The sequence below is a fragment of the Scardinius erythrophthalmus genome (genome assembly GCF_964197995.2).
Source record: "Scardinius erythrophthalmus genome assembly, chromosome: 13".
Lineage (NCBI taxonomy): Eukaryota > Metazoa > Chordata > Actinopteri > Cypriniformes > Leuciscidae > Scardinius > Scardinius erythrophthalmus.
The window spans coordinates 9360148-9369393 of NC_138233.1; the positions used below are offsets into that span (position 1 = coordinate 9360148).

The following is a 9246-nucleotide window of genomic DNA, read 5'->3' on the forward strand; positions in this document are numbered from 1 at the left end:
ACGATCCGAGATACTTTCGTTTCGTTAAGTCTCTTTTGGGCCACCGTAGTGTACGTAACCTGTACGTCACGAATCTGCTGCGCAGTAGCAGCGTAGCATGCTAGCGAGTAAAAACAATACTTGATAATGTAACATTTATCTTACATTTTTACACTAAATATTATCGCTAAATTGTACAACTAAAGCTAATAACGTCGAGCATCATGGAAACAGATAACCGACCCAAAAAGGTGAGTAACGTTATACTATTATATAATTAAATGGGTCTTAATAAAGGAAACAGACTCACCCACATTCACAGTATTAAACGTGTGATTAATTGTACATCGATTAGATTTTTCCCTACTGGTTAATATATTTATCTATTGTAAAATGACGTTTTAGCAGTTTAAATAACGAGTTAAATGTGTCAAAATTGAGCAAACTAGTGTTCTTGTTTGTGTTTTGATACAACTGATTTAATCTGTTAAAGCTCACCCTGCTTTAGTATAAATAAGCACTTATACGAAGAGAATGTGTGCTCCTGAACTGCTTTATAACGTTATGCGATGCTGTTTGATATGTAATGAATGCAGTTTGTATTATATGTAATGCTGTGTGACTTGTGTAATTGTCAGAGAAACTACTCGGAGAAGTCTGGATCAGAGGGCTCAGAGGATGATGACTATGTGCCGTATGTTCCTGTTAAGATTAGAAAACAGCAGATGGTAAGCAATCTCTACTACAGCATGGTCATTGATTGTCATGAGAAACGTGTTTTTGTTTCCTGTGTCAGCGCTGTGGCTCTCTGCCACTGTCTTGGATATTTGCTATGGCTCTTGAAAAACTCTGTCTCATTCTTTTGCCGTGACCCTCAGCTCCATAAGGTGATGCGTCTGCGTGGGAAAGGGCTCACGGAAGAGGAACAGAAAGACAGCGGTGGAGAGCAGAAAGATGAGGATGAGGGTCTGGGCCCCCGATCCAATGTCAGTCTGCTGGACCAGCACCAACACCTCAAGGAGAAAGCTGAAGGTCTTTACACACTCCCCTGTTCTTCATTACTTGTTTACAGTCTAACGCTGTGGTTCTCAACCTTTTTTACTCTGGGCCTCCCACTGTCTTCACAATATTTGAATCTATCTATCTATATATATAAAAATTACTGACCTCAATCTTTTGAACGGTAGTATATATTGTTACAAATGATTTCTATTTTAAATAAATGCTGTTCTTTTTTAAATTTGTATTCATAAAAGAACCCCCCAAAAAAGTAGCACAGGTTATAAAAAAATAAAGCAGAACAACTGTTTCCAATATTGATGATAAATTAGCATATTAGAATGGTTTCTGAAAAATCATGAAGACTGGAGTAATGGCTGATGAAAATTCAGCTTTGCATCACAGAAATAAATTATATTTTAAAGTATATTAAAATTGAAAATCATTATTTTTAACTGTAATAATATTTCACAATATTACTGTTTTTTTTTTATATATATAAATGCAGGCTTGATGATGAGCATAAGAGACTTCTTTCAAAAATATTAAAAATATTGTTTCCAAACTTTTGACCGGTACAATGTATATGTATGTACGGAAACAACTTTGATTGTCTTTGGTGCATCAGTCATTTCAAACTTTTTGAGGAGTTACTTTCATAAATGTTTGTTTTTTATCACACATTTTAGCTTGTTTAACCTGTGTGTGAAATTCAATGATTAAAAATCTAATTTAAACCTGGAAATAAAAACAGGAAATCTAAGATTTTGGTTTTGAAATTTTTAATTTATGATGTAAATGTATAAATATGAAAGTTTTTTTTTATTTATTTTTTTAAAATGTTTTCACTTAAATTATACTTGTAGTACAGTATAGTTTCAAAAGGAAAAAAAAAATATAGGCCTATGGTCTCTGTTTTTTTCTTCCATAATTTTTATTTATTCTCAATTCTCACATCAATAATTCTAGCTCGAAAGGAGTCTGCAAAGGAGAAGCAGTTGAAAGAGGAAGAAAAAATTCTGGAAAGTGTGGCTGAAGGCAGAGGTAAGCTAAAACAGAATCATTTGCCAGGCTCTTAAATGTATTGGTAAAAAGTATTTATCATCATAAACCTGCATCTTTCAATATCTTTATCAGCTCTAATGTCTGTGAAGGAAATGGCCAAAGGAATCACATACGATGACCCAATAAAAACAAGGTGAGCTGACTTTCACTCTCCATTAATTTGTCAAATCATGTGTGTTTGCATTTAAGACAACACCAAATAATTTCTAATGTTCTCTTCAGCTGGAATGCGCCACGTTACATTCTCGGCATGCCGCCAGCACGGCACGAACGTGTACGGAAGAAGTACCATATTCTTGTTGAAGGTGAAGGCATTCCACCACCCATTAAGAGCTTTAGAGAGATGAAGCTTCCTCAGGGTAAGATCCATCTCACCTATTTTACATGCAGCACCTCACTCACAGCTTCACGCTAATGGCCCGCTCTTAACTCTAATGGTCTTTGCAGCCATCCTGAAAGGACTGAAGAAGAAAGGAATCGTTCACCCAACACCCATTCAGATTCAGGGAATACCAACCATGTGAGTTCCATCTGGGGCTGTTTTGCTTGGGGCGATATTCAATCATTATTATACAGAGTCCTATTTTACTAGGACTATTTTACTATTCTCATATTAAAGTGTATGTATGTATGTATGTATGTATGTATGTGTATATATATATATATATATATATATATATATATATATATATATATATATATATATATATATATTAGGGCTGTCAAAAGATTAATCGCGATTAATCGCATCCAAAATAAAAGTTTGTGTTAAAATAATATATGTGTGTGTACTGTGTATAATTAAATTTGTATATATAAATACACACACATGCTTGTATATATTTAAGAAAAATGTGTAATTTATATATAAAAAAATTATATTTATATATAATATAAATTATATATAAATATATACAGTATATGTATGCAAATATTTCTTACATATATACATGCATGTGTGTGTATTTTTATATACAAAATAATTATACACAGTACACACACATATATTATGTAAACACAAACTTTTATTTTGGATGCGATTAATCTTTTGACAGCCCTAATATATATATATATATATATATATATATAATGTGTGTATATATGTACACACATACATACATACATACTGTACATATGACATAAACATTTCAAAATATTAACATTATTTGTTTGTTTGTTTAGTCTCTATGGCAGGGACATGATTGGCATTGCCTTCACCGGCTCAGGAAAAACCCTGGTTTTCACGCTGCCCATCACTATGTTTTGTCTGGAGCAAGAGAAACGGCTACCCTTCTGTAAGAGAGAGGGACCCTACGGCCTCATCATTTGCCCTTCTGTAAGCCCAATCTGTCTCTCACACATCCTGTGGCATCTGCTAGAAATATGGCAGAAAAAAATTAAAGCAGATTACATATATGTAACAATATGTCAAGAGTCAGATGGCAACAGTATGGTAATTTATATTGCACGTCTTTCTCTTCGTCTGTAGAGGGAGCTGGCGAGGCAGACACATAGTATCATTGAATACTATTGTAAACTCCTAGAGGATGAAGGGGCTCCACAGTTGCGATGTGCGCTGTGTATTGGGGGCATGTCCGTCAAAGACCAGATGGAGGTTGTAAAGCAGTAAGTCAAATTATTTAAATTTACACCTCATGACATTTCAAAAAGAAAAGGTCTTTCATACTTCGTCTTCTTTATTTGGGTGCTGATTTATTTAGAAAAATCCCTTATAAACTCATGAATGATGATGTGATTGTAGTGGGGTGCACATGATGGTGGCCACTCCTGGCAGACTGATGGACCTGCTGAACAAGAAGATGGTGAGTCTGGATATCTGCCGCTATCTGGCTCTGGATGAAGCTGACAGGATGATTGACATGGGTTTTGAGGAGGACATTAGGACTATCTTCTCTTACTTTAAGGTACTTTTCTGCACATCTATTCTGATCATTTAGTCAGAATATATAACTAAATGTCACTGCTCTTTTCAATGTTTTCCTGAATATGTAGTGGTTTTATCATGAAAATGGTAATTTCACCAGGATAAGAGTGTTTTTTGGCTGATATTATGGTCTGCTTTAGGGTCAGAGACAAACGCTGCTCTTTAGTGCCACTATGCCCAAGAAAATCCAGAACTTTGCCAAAAGTGCTTTAGTGAAACCCATCACCATTAATGTGGGCAGAGCTGGAGCTGCAAGCTTGGACGTCATCCAGGTAAGACATTAAGACGAAGGCCCAGCATTATTCTTTCCTCATCTTCCATTCAATCCTTTTACTTGTTTTGTAAAATTCTATCATCATTTATTCAGCCTCATGGCGCTCCAAACCTGGATGACTTTATTTCTTTTGTGAGACATGAAAGAAGATATTTTGAAGAATATTGGTTACCAAACAGTTTCAGTTCCCACATGACCACCAGAAGTCAATGGGAACTGAAACGGTTTGGTTACCAACATTCTTCAAAATATCTTCATTGATGTTCTGCAAAAGAAAGAAATGCATACAGATTTGGAAAGACAAGAGGCTGAGTAAATTATGACTATGAATAATACACTACCGTTCAAAAGGGGGTTGTTTTTGGAAGAAATTATTTTATTCTACAAAGATGCATTAAATTGATCAATGTGATAATAAAGGCGTTTAAGGTGTTACAAAAGATTTCTATTTCAAATAAATGTCTGTTCTTTTGAAAATTCTATTCATCAAATATCCTGAAAAAAAAAAGAATTACGGTTTACACAAAATATCAAGCAACTCTTTTTGACATTGATAATAATATGAAATGTTTCTTGAGCAGCAAATCAGCATTTCTATAGGATCATGTGACACTGAAGACTGAAATGCTGAAAATTCAGCTTTGCCATCACAGGAATAAATAAACAAGTAATAAAAACTCAGTGAGTGTTTTAGCGCAATGTTCTCACGTCATGGGATCACAACACTAAGAGATAGTAAATCTTTTCCTGGATTTTTTTTTGTGCGTTCCCGAGATTAGTCCTTCCTTAACATAATGCCGAAAACCCGAAGTCTCTAGGTGGTCTGGTTGAGGAGTAGATAGAAGTGCAAGATTGGTGCGCACAGACAGAACAGAAATCATGAGTTAACAATCGCAATTTTGTCCGGTGGAAAATTGCGCTAAAAATTTAAATATATTAAAATGGAAAACAGATATTTTGAATTGTAGTGATGTTTAATGATTTTAACAGTATTTTTAAATGCAGCTTGGGTGAGCATAAGAGACTAAATAACATTAAAAAAAAATCTTGCCAACCCCAAACTTTTGAACATCAGTGTATGCTAATGAATCTGAACAGAACGTTTTTCTTATATACATCCTCACTTTAATTTGTGTGTTTTAGGAAGTGGAATATGTCAAAGAGGAGGCCAAAATGGTTTATCTCCTGGAGTGTCTTCAGAAGACCCCACCTCCAGTACGTGGCCTCTCGTTCTTTTTCAACCACATCTGAGAACCCTACATTATCTCTTCTAAAGGTCATACTTCGAACATTGTGTCTTAGGTATTAATCTTTGCGGAGAAGAAAGCAGATGTAGATGCCATACACGAGTATCTTCTGCTGAAAGGTGTGGAGGCAGTGGCTATTCACGGAGGAAAAGGTACCACATCATCCATCTCAATCTGCTTGTAAAGCACACACCGTCAATCAGCTGTATGCATGCTGGCTCCTGCAGCTACAGACACTCTCCACCGGGTGTCATAGTCATAGTGCTAAACCAGTGTTCAAACTATGCCAGAACTTTTGATCTCACTTGACCTCAAAGGTTGAACACTGCAGTTTCTGTTGCTTCACTTGACACTGATCATACGCACTAGCTAATGCTGTTCACGTTACCTAAAATATCTAATAGTCTGTTATAAATGTGACTGTTCAGCACAAAAGTAAACAGATCATACAGTACAGCAACACACTACTCAATTGTGCTTTTTAGACCAAGAAGAGAGAACGAAAGCCATTGAAGCATTCAAAGAGGGAAAGAAAGACGTCTTAGTGGCTACTGATGTTGCTTCGAAGGGTCTGGATTTCCCAGCTATCCAGCATGTAGTCAATTATGACATGCCAGAGGAGATTGAGAACTATGGTAGGTGTTCAAATGATTGTTTATTTAAAGTCTAGATTTTATTTTATTTTTTTTATATATAAATTATTTTTATGTGCATAAAAATATCCAAAGGGACATGAAAAGACATTTATAATGCTTCTAAATATTTATATTTCAAAGAAATGCTGTTCTGTTTATCTTTCTATTCATCAAAAATGTGACAGCACAACTATTTTCAACACTATGTTAATTTGAAAATATATTAAAACAGAAAAAAAATTAATTTATATTCTAATACTTTAACATAGTAGGATGTCCTGTTACTTTATCCTCTACAGTAAAAGACCTGGGTGTTATACTAGACTGCAACCTGTCTTTTGAAAATCATATTTCATATGTTACAAGAACAGCCTTTTTCCACCTTAGAAACATTGCTAAGCTACGTAACATGCTATCATGCTATCTCTAGTTTATAAACACCAGAGGAGAACTGGCCCCTGACTGAGCCTGGGTTCTCCCAAGGTTTTTTTTTTCTCCATTAGGTCACCTGATGGAGTTTTTCGGTTCCTTGCCACTGTTGCCTTTGGCTTGCTCAGTTGGGGACATTTGGGGATATTTAATTTAATGAATCAATCAACAATACTATTGATCAGCATTACCAAACGTGGACGTTTTCCACTAGAAACTAACGTTGATGTATTATTTTAATTTAATACTGTGAAGCTGCTTTGATACAGTCTGTATTGTGAAAAGCGCTATATAAAAATAAACTTAACATTTCAGATGTTTTTACAGTATTTTTAATCAGCCTTGTTGAGCATAAGACAAACTTTTGAACAAACTAGTATTTAATGTGGTTCATACAGTTCAAAACATATTTAGAAGCCACACATGTAGGAATGTGTTTTAGATAACGAAATGTCAATATTGTAAATGGCATTTATTTTAAAGGAACACTCCACCGTTTTTTGAAATAGGGCTTATTCACTTTCTTTCCTACATTTAGATAGGAGGGCAAATGCATTTTTGTCTCAGTGCATGTTTAGTTTGACAGGGTCGGCGCTAGCTTAGCTTAGCATAATGAATGGAATCCTTTGTTGCCAGCTAGCATGTCCTGAGTAAAAGTGATATAAAAAACAAACAAAAAAAAAACACCTAATTACTTCTTGTGGCCTGCGTATTCACAACAAGTACAAGTAGTGATGCAGATTAACACTAGGCGATTTCCTAGGCAGATATTGACTTATATATTAAGGACTATATTAGGGGGAAGCACAGGCGAAGCACTGCTACTTGGGTGTGATATCTCTGCGCCCAAGTAGCAGTGCTTCGCCTGTGCTTCCACCTAATATAGTCCCAAGTCAATATCTGCATAGGAAATCGCCTAGTGTTAATCTGCATCGCTATTTGTACTTGTTGTGAATGCGCAGGCCACAAGAAGTAATTAGGTGGGTTTTTAAAAATTTTTATATCACTTTTACTCAGGACATGCTAGCTGGCAACAAAGGATTCCATACATTAAGCTAAGCTAGCGCCGACCCTGTCAAACTAAAACAATGCATGCACTGAGCCAAAAATGCATTTGCCCACCTATCTAAATGTAGGAAAGAAGGTGAATAAGCCCTATTTCAAAAAACGGTGGAGTGTTCCTTTAAATAATGGTAGTATAAGCTCTCCTTTCGCATTTGACAAAAGTTTATGAAATTGGCTTATTAAATGTCACTGCAAAAATGGTTCAGAAAAGTAGTTAAGGTGCGATGAAAGCTCATAATATAACTGTAGATGCCACTTTTTTTTTTCCTTGTTTTTTTTTTTTGTATGTTTACATGTGTGACACATTTATTCCACAGTCCACCGAATAGGCAGAACAGGTCGATCTGGAAAGACAGGAATAGCAACAACATTTATCAACAAAGGATGTGGTAAGTTTTTTTTTTTTTAATAGATTGATCTTTAATTTCTCTTTCATTTTTATTTATTGTATCGTTGCTTCTTCCGAAATAAAATTACCACAAACAATGAATAATTATTTCCAAAAATATACTGTATAGATGTTGTTGTGCATCTAAACTCTTGTTTTATTTCATAGATGAGTCTGTGCTGATGGATCTGAAAGCTCTTTTGGTTGAAGCCAAACAGAAGGTTCCTCCTGTACTGCAGGTCCTCCAAACGGGAGACGAGACGATGCTGGACATTGGAGGTACAAATTACATACTTATTGCTGAAACAAGCTTATATAGCTTACATGCACAACATTGTTGCAACATTTGCTTGATTGTGCAAAGAGGTTCAAGTAGAAGATAAAGGCATTTTTAACTTCTTCTTTTTATTTCTAGGAGAGAGAGGCTGTACATTTTGTGGTGGTTTGGGCCACAGGATCACAGATTGTCCCAAGTTGGAGGCCATGCAGACAAAACAGGTCACCAACATCGGCCGCAAAGACTACTTGGCCAACAGCTCCATGGATTTTTAATGCTGTCTACTCCTTCGACGTTAAATTCTTCATTGAGAGAGGCTTCGGTGTTATGTTTTGTCATTTTGTACAAAATGTATTATTCATGGAACTGTACATTGTTTCATTCATTTCAGTGTACCTTTTGTTGCAAAATACAGTCAAAAATACAGCTTTGTGTAAGTAAAAAATATATTAAAGTTAGTTCCATAGAGTTTTCAGCAGGTTTTGCTCTATATTGATGTTCATGTAATCATGTAACAGCTGAAGTGTTAGAGTATTTATCTGAAATCCACTCAGGCATGTTTTTGACAGTTAATTGTTTATTTGCTACACATCCAGTGTAAATATATGAACGTCAATTCATTTTCTTCGTTTTATGATGCAAATAAAATTCTTCTTAGAGATTGCTTTGAGTATCTGATTACATCTCTTTGCAACGTCCTGTTTATGATCAAGCTTTGCTGATTGTTAATAAAGAAGCATGTCAATGTTAAGTTCTCAGCGTTTGTAGGAAACCAGTCCGGACCATTTTTAGGCCTCTTGGTGGTGAATGACGTGACCCCCTAACCTCACTGAAGCATGATTACTATCAAATTTAGCATCATACATGTCTCTCTCTCTCTCTCTCTCTCTCTCTCTCTCTCTCTCTCTCTCTCTCTCTCTCTCTCTCTCTCTCTCTCTCTCTC

At 35.5% G+C, this 9246-nt stretch overlaps 1 protein-coding gene across 1 annotated transcript; it reads left to right on the forward strand.

The window, feature by feature from the left end:
* The first annotated feature begins 37 nt into the window (after positions 1-37).
* Positions 38-8962, forward strand: ddx41 (DEAD (Asp-Glu-Ala-Asp) box polypeptide 41). The gene is made up of 17 exons (XM_081381969.1): positions 38-230; positions 618-707; positions 858-1011; positions 1948-2022; positions 2116-2176; positions 2266-2402; positions 2491-2563; positions 3226-3379; positions 3533-3669; positions 3806-3968; positions 4129-4260; positions 5406-5477; positions 5565-5661; positions 5995-6144; positions 7956-8027; positions 8195-8305; positions 8442-8962. The coding sequence occupies exons 1-17, from the start codon at positions 204-206 to the stop codon at positions 8576-8578; spliced, it is 1842 nt and encodes a 613-aa protein (XP_081238095.1). The 5' UTR covers positions 38-203; the 3' UTR covers positions 8579-8962.
* Positions 8963-9246: the final 284 nt, after the last annotated feature.